Source organism: Chelonoidis abingdonii, chromosome 15 (assembly GCF_003597395.2).
Source record: "Chelonoidis abingdonii isolate Lonesome George chromosome 15, CheloAbing_2.0, whole genome shotgun sequence".
Classification (NCBI taxonomy): domain Eukaryota; kingdom Metazoa; phylum Chordata; order Testudines; family Testudinidae; genus Chelonoidis; species Chelonoidis abingdonii.
The window spans coordinates 9,124,969-9,151,502 of NC_133783.1; the positions used below are offsets into that span (position 1 = coordinate 9,124,969).

General features: G+C 40.2%; 1 protein-coding gene across 1 annotated transcript in view; it reads right to left on the reverse strand.

The window, feature by feature from the left end:
* LOC116828246 (rap1 GTPase-GDP dissociation stimulator 1-like) overlaps positions 1 to 21,010 on the reverse strand; it is a 55,136-nt gene extending 34,126 nt beyond the window's left edge. Inside the window, exons 1-2 of the mRNA XM_032786341.2 lie at positions 18,617 to 21,010; positions 1,187 to 1,291 (exon numbers count right to left, since the gene is read on the reverse strand). Of these exons, the coding sequence (XP_032642232.1) occupies positions 1,187 to 1,291; positions 18,617 to 18,620 (109 nt within the window). The 5' untranslated portion in view covers positions 18,621 to 21,010. The remainder of the gene's footprint in view (positions 1 to 1,186; positions 1,292 to 18,616) is intronic.
* Positions 21,011 to 26,534: the final 5,524 nt, after the last annotated feature.

Sequence of the window (26,534 nt, forward strand, 5' to 3'; positions counted from 1 at the left end):
ATTTAAATAAGAGTCTTTTCATATCATCTTAACTACACTGTAGCCAATGGCTATATAGCTGTGAATCAGCAGATATAACTCCCTTTTGTAAATCTCTGCCTAGAAGGGAATGTAGTTGTTTGTTTTAAGGCTACCCCAGTTAATTCTCCTCTGCTTAAATCCTCCCCCCCCCCGCTCTCATTTACTCTTAAGGTTCTACAGTTGTCCATCTTCCAATAAAGAACTTCAGTTCAAGCAGCTGGCTTGCAATTCATTAGTTTCAAGTACCCTTTGAGGACTAATAGGACATTTCCACTGAGAAGCTAAATACTCAAGGCTGGATCATCCTCTCCATTGACAGATATCCCCACACAACTTCCTGGGAACCCCCTAGAAACTCATCTGCTGGGGCTCTACTGGGTTACGCTGGTGTGGGAACATCTGACCTATGCAGACTCTTGAATTTCTGTGTGACAGTCAGGGAGGAGGAAATTAAGTACTCATAGCATCAGAAACAGCTAGATAGAGCTCAGAAATGTTTTAATTCTCTCTTGGTCCCATCCATGGCTACTTCCGAGGGAACCCAGCCAACTTATGCCATCAGCATGCTGACAGGTTAAGAGAGGATAGATAGTGCCAAGATATACACTTGCAGAGCACTTCTGAAGATCTGGAAGCCTTGAACACCTCACGTTGCCCTGCTCTGCTGCCTCTCCAATCTGTCTTCCTTGAGAAAACAAATTTAAATATTTAAAAGTTCAATGTTAAAGTGAAAATGAACCAATGTTGCCAAAACTATAAAAGTTTAAATGTTCAAAAAATTTAAAAGGAGTTTTGGTTCTTTCCAATTTGGAGTTTTTTTCCTCAGAATGTCAGAATTTCCCATGGAACGGAAGTTCAAGTTTCTGACCAGCTCTAGATTATATTTCCTAACAGTAAAACTGAATTTATGGTCCCATTAGCTAGGAACCTGATATTGTTTTTATATTGCTACCTTGAAGCACTCTCCTGGTAGAGTAGGACAAATTAATTTATCCATTAGCCTCTTTCCAGCAGAGACTTCACTCCTAAAATGCCCTGTTTTCTGTCATTTTGGGTGGTGGGATCTCCTTATCTGATAGATATAGATACATGATATGTGAAAAGTGCACAGGAAGTCTCCTGGTGTGGCTAGGCAATCCAAAAATGGTTCGGAGGGATACTTAACTGTTTTCAGCAAGAGCCAGAAGAATCCCATTTAGACTTTCAAGGATCTGACCTTCAGTTTCATCTCCAAAGAGTTTGAGACATTCCAGGTGTTGAATTAGGGACTCTGTTTAAAGAGGAAACAAAGATATTACCAGATCTCCAATATTCCATTTCATGAAGGGTCTAGGCACTCTTTTTTGGTGAATGTTCTTTAAAAAAGAAAACAAACACCCACAACATATTACATTGAAAAGAGTGGCCCAAATCTTTCTTTGCCCCAGATCTCAGATAACAGAATTGCTATGAAATGTTTGAGGTGGAAAGGCACTCTGGGCAGTGTAGGCATAGATCCTGCTAGGCATTAATAAGCTTGCCTATAGCTTGATTTGAAGCTAAGATTAGACTGTAAACAAGGGTGTGACAAGCTGTGTGCTGAAGAGAATATTTTTGGGCTTGCTGAGATAAGCCAGAACACACTGAACTGATAAGCTTGAAGTGTAGCTAAGGTGAGAACATACATGATGGATCATGTAAGGACCAATACAGTGTCCAAACCAAATTAAATTAAAAAAAAAAGTATAGATTTTAGCAGCTGGGAAAAAAGTGTACATAAAAACTGTGTAGTATGCGATATGATTTGGAATTGTGGTATCAACTATACCTAAATCCCCAGTGTCTGGGCCTGCCAAGGGTGGGCATAGAGCAATTACTTGGCTAATGAAGTAACCTGAGTGATGAGCGGGATCTGAACTGAATTGTTGGATCCCAGAGAACTGGCAACATGTTCTGGATCAGTTGAGTGGAAAAGGTCTGAGGGAATCCCAACTGGTATTACGGACAAACAAAATGAGCCTATTAGTTAATCTTACTTGAGTTCAGAATTCCCCATGCCAGCTAGGGCCACAACTAGCAGCTGCACAGGAACAGTTTACTACAGTCAAGTATATGCAAGGCAGTATTTTCTTGTAGATATGCAACATAGCATATATAAATATACACACAAATTTGCCCCACTGTACTGATTTTTTTTAAACAAAGAAAAAATTGAAAAGTGTTCAGGAAGAGAAATGACTAGACAGGGGGGGGGGGGGGGGGGAAATCAGAACACCTCTTCCTCCTCCTCCAACATGACCTTTTTGTACTAGAATACAATTAGACCCCGACCAATTCACTCATGGTTTCAGTTTAATAAAATGTTCATGCATCTGAGGAAAGTTGGCAGAGCCAACAACAAAAATCTCTCTGGTGTTGCCCGTTCCTAGAGGAGATTAAAAAGGATGCACAAATTTAGACTTTGAGGGAAGGGGTTATTTTTGGTTTTGGATGAACAGTGAAGAGGAGGTGAAGATTTTGAAACAAGGATCTGTGCTTTTAAGAAAATCATTCAAGTTTCTTTAATTGTGAGAGTGGTGACCTTGATCTATATTTCCACTAACCCATCAGGAATGTATGCCACTCCCAGTGACATTGGTGGGGTGCTAGACTATGCATAAAATGTACTTGCTCGATGATTTACGGCCCAAGTTCATGGGATATAGACTACAGAAATTACATTGAAGTGTGCAGAGCCTTTCTTAGCAGAGCTGCAATAAAAGAGTTTTTACTCCACAAACTAGTCACCTAGAAGTTTGTTTTTGCATAAAAACACATGCATACACTCAGCTCAGACATTTTTCTGCATTTTCCTAGTACTGATAATTCATTGTTCCCATTTGTTGTTGTGATGCTCGTGACATTTTTGCTACTTTCTCTCTCTCCGTGTGTCTATTAAGTGAGGTGAGTTTTTCTAAATGATGGTGTGCATGCTGTGCAGGAGCTGTGTTTCTCCAGCAAAATAACAGGTGTCTTGCGCTGTTTGTTGTTTTTAAAAAGGAGTGGAGCAGTATTGAAGGTTATTGTTGCCTATAGGGCAAAAGTTGTTTCTGGTTGAAATGGGGGGAAAAAAAAATTCGACTCAGATTTTGAGGTCAGAAGGAACCATTCTGATCATCTAGTGGGACTTCCTGCATATTGCAAGCCACAGAACCTCACCCACCCCTGAAATAGACCCCTAACCTCTAGCTGAGTTATGGAAGTCCTCAAATAATGGTTTAAAGACTTCAAGTTACAGAGAATCTGTGACTTGCTCTAGTTTAAATCAGCAAGTGAGCTAGGCACCATACTGTAGAGGAAGGGGAAAAAAAACCCACACAAGACAAAAACAAAAAAAAACAGGGCCTCTGCAAATCTGACCTGGGGGAAAAATTCCTTCCCAACCCTAACTATGTTGATCAGCTGAACCCAGAACGTGTCGGCAGGACCCATCAGCCATATACCTGGGAAAGAATTCTCTGTAGTAACTCAGAGACCTCCCTATCTAGTGTTCCATTTCTGGCCACTAGAGATTTTTGCTGCCAGCAGTCACAGATGGACCACATGCCATTGTAGGCAATCATATCATCCTTGCCATAAACTTATCAAATTCAGTCTTGAAGCCAGTAAGGTTTTTTGCCCTCACTGCTTCCCTTGGAAGGCTGTTCCAGAATGCCATTCCTTTGATGATTAGAAACCTTCATCTAATTCCAAGCCTCAGACCTGTTGATGGTAGTTTATAGCCATTTGTTCTTGTGTCAACATTGGCATTTAACATAAATATCCCAGCTCCCTCCCTGGTATTTATCCCGCTGATGTATTTATAAAGAGCAATCACATCTCCCCTCAACCTTCTTTTGGTTAGGCTAAACAAGCCAAGCTCTTTGAGTCTCCTTTCATAAGGCAGCTTTTCCATTCTTCTGATCATCCAAGTAACCCTTCTCTGCACCTGTTCCAATTTGAATGAACCTTTCTTCACATGGGCATTCAGAATAGCACACGGTATGCCAAATAAACATTCACCAGTGCCTTGTGTAATGTCAATAACATTTCCCTATTTCTACTGGAAATCTCACCTAATGCATTTTAGGATTTAATTAACCTTTTTCACAGCTGCATCACAGAGGCAGCTCATAGTCATCCTGTGATCAATCATACACCCACGCCTTCCTTCTCCTCTGTCACTTCCAGTTGATATGTCTCCAGCATATAGCAAAAATTCTTATACATTTAGGGACTAACATCACTTTGCACTAGTAAATTTCATCCCATTTTTAAATACTCCAGTTCTCTAGATCTTCCTGTATGATATTCCTGTCCTACTCTGTATTGGCAATACTCCCAACTTTGTGTCATCCACATATTTAATTAGCAGACTGACTTTTTGCGCTAAGGTCATTAATAAATTTTTTTAAATAAGATAGAGATTGGTCCCAAGACCAAAGGAAATCCACTCCCTCCAGCCTGAAAGTTCACCTTTGTACAAAATGGGAAAATGGGGAATGACTGCCTAGGAAGGAGTCCTGTGGAAAGGGGTCAGGATTACAGTGATCACAGGCTAAATACAAGTCAACAGCATAACACTGTTGCAAACAAACAAACCACACACCACAGCATTTTGGGATGTGTTAGCAGGAGTGTTGTAAGTAAGACTCGAGAAGTAATTCTTCCACTCTACTCCAGGCTGATAAGGCCTAAGAAGGAGAATTGTGTCCAGTTGAGGGTGCAACATTTCAGGAAAAGGTGTGTGCAGATTGGAGAAAGTCCAGAGGAGAGCAACAAATTAAAGGTCTAGAGCTATGAGGAAAGATTGAAAAAATTGGGTTTGTTTAGTTTGGAGAACACTGAGAGGGGACATAAGTCTTCAAGTACATAAAAGGTTGTTTCAAGGAAGAGGGTGAAAAATTCTCATTAACTTCTGAGGATACGACAAGAAGCACTGGACTTAAATTGCAGCAAGGGAGGTTTAGGTTGGACATTAGGAAAAACTAACTGTCAGGGTGGTTCAGCATTGAAACAAATGGTTATGGATGTCCCTTCTAGTCCTACAATTCTATGAATTCATTTCCCTTTTAACCAGTTTCTTCTCTGTCCTTTTAATTCTCATATTAATCCCCATCTTTTCCAATTTAACTAATAAATTCCCATGTGGAAATGTATCAAATACCTTACTGAAATCCAAGTAGACTGGAGCTACTGCATTTCCTGTCTTATTAACGAAAGTGATCATGTTGGTCTGGCACCTTTTGTACAATGTTGTATTTTATCTCAATTACCATTTGCCTCTGTCCTTAACTACTTTCTCTTTCAAAATTTCTTCTAAGACCTTGAATACAACTGAGGTCAAACTAATGAGCCTGTAGTTTTCTGAATCACTTTTTTATTTTCTTAAAAATAGGTACTATATTAGAAATTTTCATTTAGGGTATGACCCATAACTTTACAGATTAATTAAAAATCCGTGCTATTGGGCTTGCAATTTCATGTGCCAGTTTCTTTAATATACTTGGATGCAGATTATCCAGGCCCCCTGATTTGGTCCCATTAAGCTGTTTGAGTTTGATTTCCACTTCAGATGTGGTAATTTGTACTTCCATATCCTCATTTCCATTGGCCACCCTGCCACTAGCCCTAAGCTCCTCATTACCTTTATTAAAAACTGAGGCAAAGCATTCATTTAGGTGTTGGGCCATGCCTAGATTATCTTTAGTTTCCACCCCATCTTCAGCGCTTAGGGTCCCACTCCTTCTTTCCTTGTATTTATAGGACTATAGAATCTTAAATTTCAGTTTTTAAATTTCCTTTGCAAGGTCCACTCTGGCTTTTGGCAGATCTCACTTTACCCCTACACTTTTTGACCTCCAAGAGATGGATTTCCTTGCTGATCCTTCCTAGCTTACAAGGAATGGAAGATTTCTGCTCTCTCTTAAGAGGCTATTTTAAATGTTCGCTCATCCAGTTTGGTCTGCAACCCTTCCCTATTATTTCCTCCCCCCTGCCTCTGGGATGCAGGCTTAAGATAGCTTGGAATTCCTTTAATTCAAAGTTGCAGAAACTTTCTGCACATTCATATCCTTGTTCTTCAGTCCAGTCCACTTCCTTAACTAATTCCCTTAATGGTTTTTAAAAAAAGTTTGCTTTAAAAAAAATATCAAGGACCTTCATTGCAGATCTATTTTTTCTTTATCCTTTCATGTAGTTTAAACTGAATTAGCTCATGGTCACTCAAACCAAGGCTGTTCTCTGCAGTCAGTTTGTCTGAGGTCCTTTTACTTACCAATACTAAATCTAAAATGGCATCATGGCTTGGTGGATATTTGGTGAAGAAATCTTTCATCTATCCCATCCAAGAACATCTGGACTCTACCATTATTAGTAGCACTTGTCATCCAATTTATAGCTGGGACATTAGTCTCCTATAATCCCACAATTTCCAATATTATTCATTCAGTAAAATATTGGGGAGATCTCTATTCATACCCAAACTGGATCTTGGGGGTCGGGGGAGAGAAGGGGGGAAAATTGGTAGCCGACCCCAAGCACTATCTAAGTAGAGCTTCTGTAACCTTTCTTCCCCCAAATGATTGGAATCTGTTTGCCATTTTATCCAGTCCATCACTTCTAATTTCTTTACAGTCTAGCTCATCATTAATATACAATGCTACTCCACCACCTTTACCTTTATTTCTGTCTTTCTTGAACAATACATTCCTTTCAATACCTGTGCCCCAGTAATAACTACTGTTCCACCATGTTTGCTATCTCTATAGTAGTATCTGGTTTCACTTTCTGCACCAGTAATTCTAGTTCCTCCATTTTGTTACCCGAGTCTCCTTGCATTGGTGTACAGTGTTGCTTGCCTGACTGTTAGTATCATTGGTACTGGTGCTATATTTCCTCTTGACATCAATTCTCTTACGTTCTGTTCCTCTCTCCATTGCTGTATCGTCTCTTATTTGATTTTCCTTCCCCTCAACATGAAACTCAGGCATGGAGATTGGTGGAGATGGTTGGAAGACACTCGTGCAAATTCCTAATTTAAAGCTCTTTTATTCAGTTGTGCAACCTCTATCCCAAAAATCTATTTCCCTCTGTATTCAGGTGGAGCCTATCCCATGAGAACAGACCTCTACTATGAATGCTTTCCAGTGCTCTAACATCACAAAGCCCTCCTTATAGCACCATTGCCTGAGCCATCTATTGATCATCATAATCTTGTCTAACTTTCATTCTCCTCCTCTAGGACAGGTAGATTCCCACTGAAGATCACCTCAGCCTCTATTTCTTTAAGTGTCTTCCCTGTCTTCGCATAGTCTCCCTTGATGTAATACAGGAGAATCTAGCAGTATCATTTGTTCCCACGTGAAAGAACATCAGTGAACTCTTTCCAGCTTCCATTAGGGTCCTCTTCAGCCTCAGGTCCACATCCTCTATCTTAGCTGCTGGCAAACAGCCCTCCTTTCTGTTCTCTGATCTGCTCTGATGACAGGCCTTAGTAGGGAGTCCCTAGTCATGTAAACCTGCTTCTTTCTTGTGTTGGTGTGATTCTTGGCCTTTCCCAGTCTGTTCTTTTTGGCTGCAAGCCATCTTGTCTTTTGTTCTCATTTGCAGTCTTCTGTAAATCATCCTCTATCTCCATTGATTTCCTCCTCTTCTTGTAGGACTAGCTGCTCTTTTCTTCCTTGGCTTCCCACCTTCTGTTACTGCCTGCTGTGCCCCTTGTTCATTTTCCAGCTCAGCAAACCTGTTCCTAAGCTCTCTCCTTCACTAGCCAGTCTTTTCCTCTGGCTAGTTCTCATGGTCAGATACTTCCACTAGCCACTTTCCTTATCCAGTAGGATCCCCTCACAGTTCTCCAGTCCAGCTTGCATCTGCACATTCTGAGTTTTCCATTCAACCACTTCTTGCCACGCCTCCATCATCTGCTCAAATCCCTTCAAAACTCAACCATAGTTTCTACCTACATCTCCAAACCTCAGATCTTCTCTTCCATCAGAGATATCAGGCAGCATTTCATATAAATGCAGCACTTTTCAGTTCTGCTCCAAGATAATGTACATGCCAAAGCTTCCACATCCGATAATCTTCATTGTCTCTTCTGTTCCTTGGGTCATTACTGTGATGTTGCACTCTATGATTTTATGAAAATATGCTAGTAAGTGTGAATATAATGTAACTGGAATATGCTTCATGAAAAAGGTCTCTTGTAAGGTATCATTTCAAAGCTTATCTGAGTGTGTTCATCCTATTTGTATGAATATTGTTCTTGAATCTGAAACTAGAAGTGTAAAATATAACTGAGGTCCTATTGTAATTATGCAAAGTGTAGGCCATTAATGGTGGTTTAGAATCTTGATGACTCCCATCAACTAGGACAATTGACTGTAGATGGCCGTTTACTTGTAAGCCTTCCTGTGAGTCAGGCTGGGAAAAATGAAGGCTTGGGGTCTCACAGGACATGTGACCATGTCACCTGGTACTGGAATCCATCTTTAACCTGTTGCTTTTCCATTTAGAAGGAGGGGTGGGGACCCAGGGAGAAAAGCTTCCTGCCTTGTGCCAAAGCCATATAAGGGGGGTGGAACAGAACAAAGGAGGCTGCAGTCATGAGAAATCCCCTAGCTACCACCTGAGTTGGAACAAGGACTGTACCCGGGGAAAGGACTGGGCCCACACTAGGAAGGCGTCTAGTCTGGGAAAGAAGCTTATTGGAACATCTGAGGGTGAGATTTACCTGTATTTAGTTTCCTACTGTATTAGGCTTAGGCTTGCATGTTTGGTTTGTTTTGCTTGGTAATTTACTTTGCTCTGTTATTGCTTGGAACCACTTAAATCCTACTTTTTTTTTTTACTTAATAAAAATCATTTTGCTTATTTATTAACCCAGAACAAGTAATTAATACTTGGCGTAGCAAACAGCTGTGTATCTCTCTCTCTATCAGTGTTATACAGGGTAAACTCTAAATTGTTCACCCTCTATAAGCTTTATACAGAGTAACATGGATGTATTTGGGGCTTGGACCCTACTGGGAATTGGGTAGCTGAGTGCTGAAGACAGGAGCACTTCTTAAGCTGTTTTCAGATAAGCCTGCAGCTTGTGGGGGCCATGTTTGCAGCAGGTTAGTGTGTCTGACTCAACAAGAGAGGGTACTGAAGTCCCAAGCTGCCAGGGAAAATGGGTTCAAGGTAGTCTCAACACATTAGGTGGCAGTCCCCAAGGGCTTTCTGTGACCCAGCCCATCACAACTACCACAGCTGTCCTTCCTAAATGCCTGTCAAAGAGAAAAAAAAGAGGACGCACACGAAACACCACATACTCCCTCCTGTGAACTCCCCTTAAACTCCCACTGAAACTCCCCAGCTTCCAGCTCTGTTTGCAGGCTCCTGTGCCATCAGCTGGCTGCCTTTATAGGCTCCCTAATCAGGGCTCTATTGTGATCAAATGCTCTGCTTCTCTGTCAGCATGCTGCCCACTACCAGCCCCTGAACACAACACACACACACACACTCTCTCTCAAGAGCTCACTGGCCGTTTGGGCTATGAGAATTTTATGCTTTGGTATTTTATAGTAATTGTGCTATTAAAAAGGGCCGGATTCCCAAAAGGATTTCTTTGATCAATCTCTTTCTGATCAATGTTCCTTATTTATCCTGAGTAACACACTGTAGGCATTGATCTGTATTGGAGAGGTTTTATAGTTAAAAGACCTATTGTGCTTTTGTCTGAGCACTTAACTTTCCCAGAAACCACATGCGAAGGGCAACATAGACATAACCATCAGGGGAAGTGTCAAAGCAAAGTAACTCATGAATTTATAGCATTGCTTAGTGGTGCAAACACAGCAAGAACTGCTGGAGCAGGGAAGTCGATAAGAAGAACCATTTCTTCTGACTTGCTGTAAGAACTTAGTGAAGCTGTCTCCCTTTCTATAGGGCTATGCACATGAAAGTAACAGGAATATATTTTTAAAAAAGGGGATTTCATTTAAGTTAAGTGATCCCAGAATGCAGCTTTAAGAAATGTCACATGAGCAACCCTGACTGCTGTGCAGTCTTTAGGTTAGGTTTCTTACAATGTAGCCAACATGCAGGGTTATAAATGCTAATAAAAATATGGAGGCAGATTGGGATCAGAGTGAATGATCTGGTACCTCCTATAATTCTCCCTTTTTAAAAAAAAAAAAAAAAGATTCCTAACCCCATAAGACAATCTGTTTAATCTCTAATCAAGGCAATGATATCTTAGCTGTACTAAGAAATTCCAAACTAAATCTCCAATATTTGAAAGTGAAGAGGTAGAAAACCATATCAATGCAAAGGAAGTTGTTTTAAAAAACAGCATGCAATAGAATCAACATTATCCTAGGCTATTCATGTAGACTGGTAATTAAAAATCCAGGTGCTTTGTTATTCCTTTAGGGACTAGATCAGTCAAGTAACACTGTATGCACAATGACTCTTGTAGTCCTTGAAAATATTCCATCTGGTTAAAATCCATTGTGTTATGGAATTAAAATAACCAGTACAAGGAAGAGAATAAAATGTAGTATATTAAAAGCTACATTCAAGAAAGATTGGCTTGCAGAAGAAAACTTTTAAAACCAATGTTTGAAAAACCAAATGCTCCTTTTTAGATGCTGCTATCCATCTTTCCCCTCCCACTTGTTTACTACTTACTAGAGCTTTATTCAAGTGTAATCAGTGTAGGACTGATCAGACTCATCTTCCTTTGTTTGATCCTGAAGTAGAGTAGAGTAATGTGGCAGAACCCCTCCCCCCCGCCAACAGCCCTTTCATTGAGAGCAGATCACAATGACACAAACACAGGTTATGACTTAAGCTGTCCAGTAAAAGGAAGTTCCATATCGCAATCAAAGGTCAACATTGCAGAATTTCTGGCAAAGCAGGGCAATCTGTTTTGGTGCCTAGGCTACTAGGGAGCTGGCAGGAAAGCAGGCTGGTTAGGCAGCCCACCTGGCTTCTGTCAAAGATTTGATGGAATCAGCACATTCCTACAGAATGGTTCAGTCCAAACAACATTTATCAATAGAAATCTGTTCCATCAGTTCTAGCTGTGACTGAGCTGGGGGCAGGGTGTGTGAAATGGGCTAGAAGGGAGAAAGCTGATTAACCATGCCACTGGGTGGGTCATCTGCAGAGACTGGACCTTGGATGTCTGGGCGTGAAAGCATGAGCCTGTGACTAAGACAAAGGGTCACAACTATCAGCTCAGGTGCAGTAACAGGCTCACACACTGTGTGGTATAACCGGTAGATCAGGCACAAGGAGCTACACAGTGTTAGTGTGTGTTATGTGGTGTTTCGTGATCATCTGAGTGACAGCAGTTGCACTTCAAGGAACACAGGAAAAAATGATGATGGCTGGTAGATTAATAAATCTGAATGTCAGATATGACCATCATGATCACAGAATCAAGCATCCTGCATAACAAAGGCCATAGAGTTAAGCCAATTGGTTCCTGCATCAAGCCCAAAAGTTCTGTCTTAGCTGTAATGTTTCTTTTAGAAAGGCATACAAATCTTGCTTTAAAGACTTAGTTGAGAGAGAATCCACCACATCACTAAGCAAGTTGTTCCAGTGGTTAATTACCCTCAACAAAGTATGTGCCTAATTTCTAGTCTGAATTAGTCAGTCTAGCTTTAGCTTCCATCCAATGATCTCTCAAGTTCTAGCAGGAGAAAAACAGAACCTTAAATGTTGGGAGGCAGAAGGAAATGGTTTCACAATTTTTTTTTTTTTTGCCTTGATGTGGCAGATCTTCAGCAGATGTAAGTCAGCATAGCCCCATTCATTTCAGTAGACTACCCCAATTTATGTCAGCCAAGGATCCAGTCTGTCTAGTTTTTTTTTTTTTAAACTGGTCTTTCCTCCCCACACCAGCAATTTTATACACTACACTAAACCCTCCATCTGCTAATCTTTAATTTTTGAGAAGAGTTTTCTAAAACTGGGAATATAAATGCTCTCTAGTTATCTAAAGAGCATACTGTATAGTAGATGGGCACCTATGTTCATGCTATGCTAGGAGTTCTGTTTCAGGTTAAGAAAGCACATGGTAAGTTCATAATGCTGGAAAAAATAGCTGTAGGGTCTTACTATGGGCACAGTCCAAAACAATTTGACAAGTCTTGTTTTAGTCTCCTATATATCTTCAAAAAGCCATGCAGCTCATTGTCAGCTTTTGTTTTCTCATAGCACTTTTCCTCTTCAACTCATGAGTTACTCTACAACAAACCTGCCTGCATACTCAGTGGAAGAAATGAAAGGCTCCAGGCCTCCTTCCCTAGAAGGATCAGGTATTTATTTGATAATGAAACAGAGGGATACAAGTCAGATATGAACAAATATTGGTGATTGGCATGTGTACGCATGTGGAACTAAAAAAAACAAAAACAGAAACAGGAGGTCAGATAGTCCAACCTTGCACATGAGAAATAATGTATAGACTGTAAACAGTCTAATTGAAATAAAGGGTGGCAGAATTTGCTCCATTGACTTCAGTGAGATTACTTGTGACATAAGGTGCTACATAACATGCATAAAAGGTATTAGGAGCTAGCCTTTAGTAAATGATGGATTATATTCCATCTTTGCAAAGGCATGACAGTGTCTCAGGATTGGCTGATTTATGTTGTTTTCAGTATAAGTATCTTATCTTGGAGCATAAAATATAGTAAAGAAAGAACAGATTTGCCATCTCTTCAGACTTTTAAACCCATAACTGGAAAATTGTCTCAAGTCAGATAAACCATTATCTCTGTGAAAAGCCACTTACATCCATGTTAGACTATATGTCTTGTGCCGTCATTGCACTCAAGGGTGACTAGAATTCTAAACCAGTATCAACAGATTAAAATGCACTTTGGAAGGGATTTAAAGCTAGTATTCAGAATTCGACAGGGACGTAACTGTTAATTTCTCACCAGACCTTCCTTTTTTTTTTTTGTAGTTTCTCTGGACAGTGTTGTAGGTTACTCATGCCTTGTCTGTAGCCATAAAGAATTTGCAAATAGAAGTACATTTTCAGGATTATAACAAGCAAGCAAATTCTTGCTGCTCCCTGAATTACCCATACTAAGAAATGGATGTAGGAGAAGGTTGTTTTTTCTGAAGAATGATCATTGTTTTTTGGTGTGGAAGGCATTTAAAAGTGACTGTGCTCTCCCATTCACTCCTATAACCATGGAGGCTAGTAAACTTTTTAAAAATGATTTGAAAAAAATGTACAATAAATTGTGCTGTCTTGGAGAGAGGGATCCCTAATTTGCAGCCTGGTGGCCAAATGAGCCCTGCAAGGTTTTGGGTATGACTGCATGACCTGTGTATATGTGAATGTGATAAAAGATGAAACTAGGATACTTTTCCACCTCACCAGATCCTCTGCCTGACTGGGGCTCCTCTAAATTACTCCAGCTAAAGCAGACCAATCTGTTCACTGGGAATCACTAGGACACACTGAGTTCTCTTTGAATCCTCCCACCTTTGGCTCACACCCCCACCCAACCCTCCAAGGAAGCCTGTGACTACAGAGGACTTACCTAAGGAATTTGGAGCCAGGATGCCAGCCCTAAAATGTTACATCTCTTGCTCTCTGCCTGTAATTGTATGGGGAGGTCCAAGCGGACTAACTGTAGTATTGTTTTTATTTGCTGGTAAATAAAACAAACAACTTCTGACAAGCACTTAACTTCTGATATTTAAATGAGGCTTGGCCATTGGGTGCTTGGAGAGTTGCAAAGGTGACTGGTAGGGTCACAAAATTTGACCCCTCCATACCAAATAGTTAAAAAAAGCCACTTAACATTTTTCCCCCCCAAACCGGAGCCATTTAGAAATGCTTAAAGTCTAATGGCCCAAAGCCCTGCAGAGTCTAAATGTTCTTTTAAACATCTCTCACTTGTTGAGAACTAAAATATAGGAACTCCCCCTTTTTCTTTAGGATCCACAAAAATAGTATTTTACTGGTTCTGCATCCATCCTGGACAGCTGTGAGCCACTCAACCTCCTCCCTAAAGAAATGCCTCTAACTACAGTACAAAACTGAACTTTCCTGTAGTTTTTAAATTCAGATTCAAATCCAGATCTAAAAAACTTTGTGACCCAGACCTCCCTGTTTACTGGATTTATCTGAACATTTAATGTCAGTGCCCAAAACTGAGGGAGTTAATTTAGAGGATCTGGCCCCTCTCTGTACATGAGAATCTGTGACCGATGGTGGTACTGTCCTTCTCAGAGTGTCTTTTGACTGATTTATGCACTGTATTGGCATTGCACATCAGCTCAACTTCCTGCCCTGTTGACGGATAGATGTTAGAGAGAAGAAACAAGAAAGGACTAACAATTAAAATTACTGAAAATGCTTTTGCCTCCTGGGACAGGTTTTTGGGTTTCTCTTACAAAATTTAAAGGCCTCTAAATAGGGAGAAAATTACATTCCTTACACTTTCCTCAGGTCAAGATCGCTTCCCTTTTTATGTGAACAAAGCAGACCAGATCATTGGGGGTTGGAGGATGGAGTGGCAAAGGTTCTGCTTTGACACATACCCTTCCTCAGTGCTCTGACATGGCATCATTCACCTTTCCTTTTGTTTGAGTGTTTGGACAAGGTCCGTTTCTGTATGTCTTACTGGCAGTGCCTCCAAAAACTGACTAAACAAGTTCTGTATTGGTAAACTGATGGTAGGACAGGATAAACTAGTAGCCTTTCTTCATCTGTGATTTCTCTAGTTGTTAGAGCTTGGAGACAATAATATGAATCTCTACAAAAGGGCTGTCTTGGAGCTTATACACTACTGTGAGAAATGCAACTGTCTGGCCTATTTTGTTTCTATAGCATATTGGGTATTTTCTGTCTACATTTCCCCGCCCTTTAAAAAAAATCATAAAAAAGCATTTTTAAAAAAATTGAAGTGACTCAATAATTATAAAGTAGTTTAGGTAGAATATGATACTTCAGGTATGCAAAATTTTTATTTCAATTAACAGGTCAAACAAGAATAATCTCTCCAATACTCCTGATATTGCCAGAAATGCAGTGCTTACAGTGAAATACCCTCTCTTCTCAGATGTGGGCTACCTCTTATGACAGTAGTGGGAATTTACTCAGTACTGTGTTACAGGAACCCACACAAGTAATTTTAAAATGTGACACTCTCCTCAGGGAGCCCAGAACCATAAGCCATTCTGTCACCTCTCTGCCATAGCCAGAGAGATCTTTGCTGGAGCTTAAACTTGTGTCCTGCCACACCAGTCTGTCTGCCTTCACAGCAAACTCCTTAAGATTCTGCCAGTCTGATCACGGCTTGGCTACATTGGCACTTTACAGTGCTGCAACTTTCACGCTCACGGGTGTGAAAAAACACCCCCCTGAGCGCTGCAAGATGCAGCGCTGTAAAGTGTCAGTGTAATCAGGGCGGCAGCACTGGGAGCACAGCTCCCAGCGCTTCACTCTACACCCGTAAGGGATGTGGTTTACAAGCAGCGCTGGGAGAGCTCTCTCCCAGCGCTGCGGCTCTGACTACACTCACACTTCAAAGCACTGCCTTGTAGCTAACTTTCAGTGAATCCCAAGTTCCCCAGAGGCATCTGTCTCTGCAGCGTCCAGTTCCTCTCACTGTGACACTCACAGAAAATTAACCAAGTCTGCTGCCTCCAAAGAGACAATTCATACACCAGCTTGTGGGCCCTTGCCTATGTTTTACTTTAATACTTAGCACAGAGATAGCTTAGAAACTAAGCACAGGTTTATTTCAAAAATGATACTTAGCAAGAGAAAGAGACAGGTATGGTTATAAACAAACCAAGAATAACGTGCTTTCTAAAACTTAACTTCAGCAGGCCACAATCTTTGCCTAAGCACCTTTCTCATTTAGATCAAGTTATTAGCATCTCCAGCCCCTCAGCTAGGAGGATCCACTTCTCCCAGACTCAAAGAGAGTCCCCCCAAGAGACAGATAACAGAGTCTCTTTTCTTTTTCACAGCTCTTCATCCTCAGCTCACTTTGGTTTGATCACTTTATCTAGCTTAGGTAGAAATGTACTATTTTCCTTTGCTTGTAATGAAGCCATGCCATTTTTCTTAGCCCCCCGTTAGCTTGATCCATGCAGATGGGTAAAGCTACATTCCTTTGTCTGGGGCAGGCTTGTTTATCAATTGCCTCCATAACCTATTTTCAGCACAGCTCTTTATACACAACCTGTATATATAATCACCAATCATATTCATGACCAGCATGTCACCAGTTTGCATACGATACCTCACAAAGCACTGTTTGGCTAAATATTCTGACAAGAGAGTGCAGGGTGTTCCCTTTGCCAGTTGGCATAAAGGGACACTTAAGGTCACAGTCCCTTTCCTGTATTATACTACTGTAATCAGACACCTTTCCGAAACATTGTGTTTCTGACTGCTGTAAAATAATTGTCATATAATCACACCCATTTCCATGGTGGACAAAAGGATTCTGGTCTGTATGTGGTTTGTAATGTATTTTGAGATCCAGCTATACGAGAACCATGCTGCTAAATTCTGCTCTTATTTACACCAATGTAAAGTCAGAGTAACTATGAATAAGCATCCACTATAGACAGAATTGACAGTCCACTTTTTGACACGTGAGGATATTTTATTTTAGTAGCTGCATTTCTGGGTAGGTCCAGGGTACCAGGAAGATGCTGTCTTAGTTCAAAGGCCTGGAATTTCTTTAGGTTTACATCAGTAATAACCAGGATAAGGATTTGACTCAACATATTTTCAATCCAAATATAATAGTGGATTGGGGCTATTCTGCATTTGCTCTTCTAGCAAAGCATTGAAATTAAGGGCACTGCCCACTTGGTTAAGATTAGGCACATGCTTATGATTTTGCTGGACTGAATCCTGGATGAATGGATTATTAAAGGGTCTAGAGAAATATAGAACATGTATTTTGGAGATTAGGGTATCTAAGCAGAATAGTGTTAATGCAATATAAAAAAGTGTTGTAAAAACTGTTTTTTACAATACCCATTCACTGTTGAGTAAACTACAGGAACTATATTTAAAGATGAAGATAACCTTGACCCAAAGGCAGCAGCTTTGGGATTTCCCTGTGGGATTGGTGTGTTACTGTAATGCTGTTGAAGAATTAACCAGTATATGGTCAGACACTATGGAATCTGAGATCCACACATGTAAAGAATTGCCAGCATCATCTAGATTAGGTTGCAATAGTGCTGAAAAAAAAAAAAAAAAGTGTATTAAACGGTTTCAAAAGAATGAATGTTTCTTTCAAAAAAAATGAAAGGTTCACAAATAAATCCATACCAGAAGTGGGGTGTTATTCTCCATTTCCTATTCTGCTGTTTAAATATTTTCATTAATCTAACCAGGGACCAGAAACAAATGTCATGTGACCTATTGCACACTGGGATTTATAATTACAAAAGAGGAGATGTGAACAATTTGCAAGCAACAGATAATCTGCAGTTTATTCTTTTGAAATATTCACTGAATACATAAAATGGGACTAATTGATGAAGAATGCATAAATAACCCCCCCCCCCCCCCAAACTCTAATTCAACCATCTCTAGCATTTACCCTTTAGGCTAGAACCAAGTGCAAAGAAGCTTGTATTATACTGGTTTACTCTATATAGGATATTATTATATCTGGCTCTTATACTGTTTAATTGTATTTTGTGTGCATGTGTGTAATGCTTGGAATACTACCGGGAAAGAGCTTGTAGTTTATTTTTAAAATTACTTTGTTCTATTAATTTATATTTATTAAGGTAATTGTTCTCAACAGCAGCTCAGTTGTCATAATCCATTTAGGGACAGCTTCTTTCACATTTACTCATGTTTACTCTGAGATTAGTCCCAGTGATGTCATTAGGTCTAATTGAAAAGTAAGTTACTATAATGTGATTTAGGGTGACAGAATCTGACCCTTAATTGATTAGCACTTACTGGTATTTTTTAGTGATCATTAGAAGAACAGAATTTTAATCTCAAATATATTTTAACTCCACTATAAATGTGACCCCTTTCACAAAGCTGGACAATTCAAAATTAGGCTTTACCCTCCTCCCTTACCTAGCCACTTGCTGAGACCTGTTGACCCACACTTAAGACCAGACTATTTAAATTCATCACTTCCCCCTTGTGGCACTTGACAACACAGATCTAGATCCATTAATATACAAGCTACTTTGCTTGATGTATCTTATTCTGTGCATCCAATGGGCAATGAAGCAGTTAACCTCCCTCCTCAAACTGCTGTGCTGTATTTTATTTAGTTCTTACAAATTGGTGGGTCCATATGAAATTGATGCCTTCTTGCAGCTTGTTAATATTCAAACTGCATTCTTTTGGGACTTGTTTTATTCCACGAATGTTTGATACGCAACAAAAGATTTCAGGTCACTTTAGTAATGCATGTAGCAGAATATCAACCTTCCATAATTAAATAATCCCAAGGCAATTTTACATATATATAAAATCCCAAACATTTTTGCAATTCCTATGTGAAGAAGAAAATTAAACATCATGATTTAAATATCTTTTCTATCTATATTTAGCATAAGCTTTACTCACCCATAAAAACCACAGATTTCCAAACTGGGAACAATAAAGAATAGCTAATCTGTAGTGTGAAGCTCTGTCCTTTACAGCTTCCAAGCTGTGGATAAGAAGAATACTTTATAGCTGTCAGGCAGACAAACAGCCCACAGCTCTTTCTCTCTCTCCTCTTTTTCTATGACCTTGATCTTCAAATGCATCTAATACTCCCTAATTACTTAATCCCCCACCACTGCCTGTGTTTCCAGTTCTTAGATGTCATTAACAGAAATGGAAACACAGTAATTACTATGCCAGCAGAGAACCTTTAGGAACTTAAAATAATTTCTGTTGAATCTGCCTCTGCTCTCATATAGGGGAGTGACAATTGAGCTAAATAAGGGCCAAGTTTTCAAAAAAGCTCAGATCTCATTTGGCACCTTACCACTCTGGCAGTTTTAAAAAGTGCTCAGCATCCAGAAGTTAATCAGTGTTGAGCATTCTTGAAAATCTGGTCTGTGTATTTAGAGCCAATGTGTGCTGTGTTCTTTCAAAAGCCTGGTCCTAAGCATTTGAACTCAGTTGATCATAGTTTACTCTTCATATTCATTCTACAAAAAGTTGTATATTTTTTCATAAACATCTTGTCAAAATCTGAAACTGCCCTGTCCAAACTGTATTTTTTTGCTAGTACCTTTTCTGAAATGTTTTGCAACTAAAAGAGAAAATGTTGCTATTTTTCAATGAATAGTTTCAAAAACTCACTTTTTGTCTGCATTTTTCAACCAGCCCTACTTTATTTTGTGAGTCAAGTATCTAACAGCTGAACAAATGAAGTGAAATTTGGCTCACTGGGGACAGTTGTAACCAGTTTGTAACCAGTTACAAACCCTGAGCTGTGGCTTAGTATGCGTTTAAGGGAAAAAACTGTATGTTAACACTCTAAAGATTATACCAGAAAGCAGATTGAGCTGCCATGTGTGGTACCACCCAGCAGGCATTAAATGTTAGTGTTGGTTATAGTAACACAACGATAAGTTAAGTTTGTTACTGATACTTAAGGCTGTGAGTCTATCACAGAGGTGACAGAAGTTAAGGGGAGGGATAGCTCAATGGTTTGAGCTATTGGTCTGCTAAACCCAGGGTTGTGAGTTCAATCCATAAGGGGGACATTTGGGGAAGTGGGATAAAAATCTGAGATTGGTCCTGTTTTGAGCAGGGGGTTAGACTAGATGACCTCCTGAGGTTCCTTTCAATTCTATGACTTCTGCAGCTGACCCCAGTGCTGCCTGAGCAACTGAGGTGGCCCTGGAGCCACTGCTTGGGTGCCCCCAAGCAGCAGAAGCCCCCCTATGGAGTACCTAAGATTTAGTCATGGGTATTTATAGTACAAGTCATGGACAGGTCACAGCTGTGAATTTTAGTTTATTACCTGTGACCTGTTCATGACTGACTAAATCTCAGCCTTACCCTTACTGATACTTTATGTTGAATCATGGTGCTAGGACCACCGAGTTGTTTATTGTATTTAAATCACTCAATCCTGCAGAAAATGGGTATTATTTTAACTAGCTTCGAGCTTGGAAATCCAGTAAAGGAACAGGAAGTCTGGACTTGTTAAAGAGTGTCTATTGATAAGTTAAAAAAAGGTTCTCCACTCCACATGGTGCAGGAGGGCAAGCTGACTGGTAAATGGATATTTTTTTCAGTCACAATGGGATGTGTATGAAGTTGTAAGTGTACTGGAAAATAAAGGTCCTAAGCTCCATTACATCCAATAATGGGGAAAGCTGCTTACATATTTATCAGCATGTCATGCTGACAGACGCAGAAAAAACAGCGTGTTCCATAGGCATCAACGTACTAGAGAAATGTTTCCAAGCACTCAGAATATTATGGATATGCATGATGTATTAAAAGAGACTGAGAACAGTCAGTGCTGTAGATGAGTATGTCACAAAATTCAGAGAACCTGCTGCCGTGTGCAGATGTGGAAGTGTGCACAATGAACTGATACATAACTGTATGGTGCTGGGCATCAAAAATATGGGTATTGGGTCTAGGAGGTTGACAAAATCCAAACTAGATTGCCACATGCTGCAAACATGTGCAGAGGTAGTAGAATTTCAGAATAAATGCAAGTGAGAGGGATAAATACTGGCATTTCACAGACAGACACAATAAATTATACAGGCCAAAGAGTGACAAAATTCAAGTGCAAAACCAGCACAGACGCACAGTCCAATACAGAGAGTCACAATACAGGTGGTGGTTTTATAGCATTGAGAATGCCAGTAGTATCTAGCCTATGTAGGGGCCTCATCCAACATCCAGTGGAAATCTTGCCATGGATTTCAATGAGTATTGGGTCAGGCCCCAGAGATATCTTTAGAAAGTAAGAATAGTTTCTCTTTGCAAAAGGTTGTACCCAACAAAAACAGCAAAATAAAGTATATGGTGTTATGGCTGTAGCAAAGAGGAAAGTACACCTGATGATCTCATCTTCAGTATCACACCAAGATGCAGTGAATATCAGTGGGGCAAAGAGGTTCATAGAACTGCACAAAGCACTCAAGCAGCCAGGTCTGGAAATCCTGTGCCAGATTAACTGTGGTTCTATGTGCAAACTAATCAGCTACAAAGATTACTGCAAAATAAAATAGTATGGGAATCCAGATTGGCAGAACAGAGCCAATCTAAAATTATATTACAACTCCAATATTGCTCTCTACAGCCACACACTGAATTGAACATACTGCATAATAACTATATGATAGTAGCACCTAACTGCCCCAAAGGAGATTGGGGCCCCATTGTGATTGGGGCTGAACAAACCCATAGTGAGAAACAGTCCCTGTCCTTGAAAAGCTTACAACCTAAATTACCAAGACAGACAAAGGATGGGAGAGGAAACCGAAGCACATAGGTGAAATGAATTGGACATGTAACTGCTAGAAATAGAAAATACAATATAATATTGTGTGTTGAATGCGTATTAATAACTGGTGTGACTAACACATTGATAATGTGATTGACGTATATCACCCCAGCATAAATTGGTCAACAAATGCATTTCGATTTTTCTAAAGGGAGAAAAAAGTGATGCATTCTATTATATGATTGTAAATAAAACAGCCTCATTTCAGACAACATTGGACACCTGTTTTGTTATGAAAAGGGAAAACTAGGAAACAAAAATAATGTTACCAAAGGCCTCCTCTACACTGGGTAGCATACAGTCCTTTGAATGATATCAGATTTCTTTTTCTTTGAATATCAATGAAAGGACAGTCTAATTTGTTCATGGTTCCAGTAGATGCAATTATTTGGGGGGTAGCTGAATATTTTAAGACAAGAAACCATCACTTGCAAAGCATGCCATTTCCATAAATGAGTTTAAAATAAATCTAAGTAAAACAGAAGGGAAAGCAGAGGCGTTAGAACAGAGGGTGAGAATGGTAGCGGCTAGAAGCAGGGTTCAGGATCATGCTTTAACACACTTACTTACAAGGGAATTTGAGTTAAGATGTGATGCTCTAGAAAACTAGAGGTGAAGTCCTGGCCCCACTGAAGTCAATGGTAAAATTCCCATTGACTTCAGTCAGGGTTAGAATTTCCCCCTGCAGGATTTTATAGGACACAGTTGTGCCTGAAAAGCACAGCAGTGTGCTGGAGGTGGTGCAGAGATGTACTATCCCATGTGGAGCTCTGGGAGAGATTGTGCATATCAGATGCACTATCCTCCCACACCTCCACAGGATACAGGAAAGCAAGCCTACTGCATTAGCCCTTAGAACATTCTCTAAGGAAATTATTTATTAATAAATGACTTTCTGCCTGCAACTGGCAATCAGTATATCTCCTGAAGCACGAAAATGAAGAGTCTAGATTAACGCTCATAATGTGCTTAGAGATCCTTTTCAGAAACAGGCTGTATAAATGAAAATGATATCACTGTTACTTAAAACTATCTGTAACTAGGGATGCTATTCATTTGTGTAAATAACTCACAAAAGCACATACAGTAATATAAGGAGCCCACCACGGGCTTGTCTACATGAGACTCTTGCTGAATGAACTAAAGCTGTTATTCTAAACTGATCTGGTGCCAAAGGCTGTACAGACACTCTTATTTCAGTTTAAGAGGGGCTTCTTCTGGTTTAACTAAAGTCAGTTAGTCAGAACGCTAAACCAAAATAAGCCATCTTGAACTGAAATAAGAGAGTACAAAGGTGTTGCGTTGGTTTAAATAAATCTCTTTACAAAATGATTTAGGGCAAACAGTTATGATTTTCTAGTGTAAATAACAAGGCTATTCATCTACTGAAAGTGATGTCCTAACCTACAAGTCTTATCTACAGTTTAGAAGTACATTATTATATTTTTTAAACCATGCACTATATTAAACACTCTTCTGAGCCAAATCCAGGAATTTTTACTCTGGCAAATCTCCTGTTTGTAAGTGTATAGTACTTATCTTTCTCTGGAGCAATGTTTTCCTGTAGTGTATAGTAGATCATTTTGAGCAATATGGTTCTCGTATTTCCTTTTTTTTTCCTTTGTAAACGGCAGGCTTTCTGCACAAAGCACCACACTGGATTTGGTTTATGGTTTTCTTTTGTACCTGTTTATGTCTTGATCCAGCATAGCACTTAAACCCATATGTAACTTTAAGCAAGTGAGTAATCCCATTTACTTTAATATGTCAGAAAACAGGGCATGCAGCACAGCCAGTCTGGAAGCAGGGCATTTTGCATTACGAGTCAGTCTCTAGGCCACCTTACAAGCAAATCTGGCCTGATTGACTTTTCTAATCAGGGGCTGTACCCAAGAGAGAGAATCTTAAACCCAACAATAGCAGCAGTTCAGCAGCTACTCAAAGCATTTTCCCATGGCTTTTATGGTGCATGTGCCTGCTTGCTTCCAGCCCTGCTCAAGTCCTCTGTAGCCTTGTCCCCACCTTGCCTCATTCCAGGTAACCTGGTCCTAAGCTTGAGCTCCGATTCCTGATTTCTGCTCTAACCACTGGGCATGACTACCCCAGTCACTGACACAGTGAGACCAGGCATGTACTTCGTATAAACTGGATCGGAACCTTACAGAACATCTCTAAGCAAAATGCTAAGCAAAATGTCCCTCGTGGGAATCAAATTGCTCAAATAATAAGTTCATGGATATCCCATGAGAAAAGTAAGGGCTGACTTCTTATTCTTTTTAACCTTTTGTTAGTCTGATGGAGAGGAAATTCATTAAATAAGGAAGTGTTGAGAATGTACTACAAATAAAAACATGCCAACTAGAGACAAAAAATTCTTTCTGCTGGCTGATTTCTCTCCCTCTTCTAATCCTCCCTTCCCCTCCACCCCCGATCCATTTTCTGTAGGTCTGAGCCATGTGGAAACTTCTACGTACATTAAAAAAAGAAAAGAAACATACAGATAGGCAGGGTTCATCGTTTGGCATTCCAAACCCTTGAAGCTATGTGGCTGTGTGGCACTGGGTTGGCACTGGATTCTATTCCTGCCTCTGCCACTCACCTGCTGTGTGACTTCCAGCAAGTTACTTCACCTCTTTTGTTTCTATGTTACTCTACTTTATCTCGTCTATTTAGAATTTAAGACATTAGCAGCAAGGACTGTCTCTTGCTAAATATTTCTACAGTGCCTAGCACCTTTGGGTCTTGATCTCAACTGCAATACTACTACTAATGGATAATGATTGTCAAGTGCCCTTATTTTCTGATGGTTTGTCTTTCCTCAGTTTCCCTTACTGCAACGCTTTAACTAGCACATTTTACGTCCTGTTTAGTTTTTGTGTGAATTTCGTGTGTGCTGCTGCTATAATAAAAATATACATGCACTGATTTTTATGCTCTTCAGTACACTATAAAAGTGCCTGGCTACAATGGAAAAACACCACATACCCCTTTCCAGTCAGCCTGCTATTTTACTTCCACAACTTAAAAAAGAACTATTATCCTCTCTTCTCCTCCCCTCATGCTTTTTATGAGCTGACAGAGAAATTTATAAGGTGCTTATCTGCAGTTCTAAGATGACAAGCAAAGGCCTGGAGGAGTTGAAGTTATGCTTTTTGGGGCCAGTAAGAAACTTCTCTTCTGAAAAGACGCAGATGAAGAAGACTCACCATGCTGCTAAGAAAGAAGGTACTCCTGGAGGGCGAGCAAGTGACTAATAGAAATATGCATAATAGCGTGTGATCTGGGTTGAATTTAGCTCTAGTTAGGAAGTTTGTAGATAAGGATTCAAGCCAGTGGTATCTGTGTTATGGTATCGTTTTTCTTTTCCTGCATGAATCATTTTCACAAGGCCCACATGCTAACATTTCTCAGACTTGTCAAAACATTATTCTTAGCTTCCTTTGATTGGGGCTGCGGAAGTGTCACTGGAGGAGTTCAGTGCAGCTTTCTCAAAGCCATAAGCATCATTAGTCTCAGCGTGCTGGCCAAATTCCTGTGCAATACAGGGACTACATTGCTCTTGCTATGGATTTGGACAATTATTCTTCTCTTCCCTAAAACCTTCTTGAGTAGTGCTGCTGGGGCAGAATGGCTGCTCTGGTTCTAGCCCTCATGAGGCTGCATTCCAGCACTAGTGAAAGGGATCGTTAAAGTAGAGACTCAAGATCACTCACTCGCTATTAATCCCAGGTGAAATTCCCATTGACTTCAATAGGGTTTTTGTTCTTCGTGCAAAGGCCATACATATATGGACCTCAAGCTGTAAAGTATTTTGTGACAATGAAAAGGACTATATAATTCTAAGGTGATGTGAGCCTGTATTATGTTTTATTAAAAATTCTCTGGTGGTTTCTTAAAGTAGCCGAGAATATATGCCTTCAATCTTATTCCAAGAATATTCATTACATGGATTCTATTCACAGCAAGTCAGAAGCACAGCTGCGAGGCTTTAGAAAACCTTGAGAGCCTCTCTGTATTTCAGTTTATCCAACTTAAAATTGGGACACTACTTGCCTACCTCAGTGGAGCATTGTGAGGCCAAACTGATTAGTATCTGTCGATCAGTTTGAAGCCCTCAGATTCTATAGAAGTGCAAAGTACAGAATTGTGATGAACTGGGAAAATTAGTGTATGCTGCACATCCCTGCGATCTACTGAATGGAATAAGAGCTGCTCATCTATATGTCATATGCCTTGTATTGCTAACAGCTAATGGAGATTCTCCTTTACTTGAAGTAGTAGAGCACTTTGTTATGGAGCAGAAGGATCAGATTTCTCTTCCCTATTGCCATTGTAAAGTTTTGAATGTCATAATGTGCAGCACACAGACACATGTGAAGTTCTAGATTACCATGGATCTGTTACAGTATTTTATTTATTACTCAAAGCAAGAGGGAGGCTCCTTTCCACCATTGGTCCCTGAGCTCTGTGGAGTGGGGAGACATCACCTCCTGATAAATCTATGGTCTCCAAACCCGTCTTACATAAGTGGATGCTTCCCAGAAAACTCCCCAAGAGAAACTTTCTGAAGTTTTCTACCTTCCTTCCATTGAGTTTTCAGTGGAAGAAATATTTGGTAACTGCAGCTAGTTACAATCTTGAAGGATATTGACCAGTCCCTTAAGCAAAAGTGTTACTCTACGGTGTGTACTGTAAAGACCTCTGCATGTGGTATGGATGTAAAATTCCCAAGATAGATTTTGCTATATATATTGTTTTGATTTTTACTTGGTTCAGTAAAAGGACAGTGTAACAGGATGGTCTTCTCCTTTAAGTGCTGGGGGGCAGTCAGGAGACAGGGAGAAGGGATGGTTGGATGGGGCAGGGTCCCCAGGGGGCAGCCAGGAATGAGAGGAGGGGTTGGATGGGGTGGCAGAGGTCTGGGGGCAGTCAGGGGACAGGGAGCGGGGGTGTGTGGATGGGGCAGATGTCTCAGAGGGGGCAGATAGGAGGTGGGTGCTGGGCCACAACCCCCTC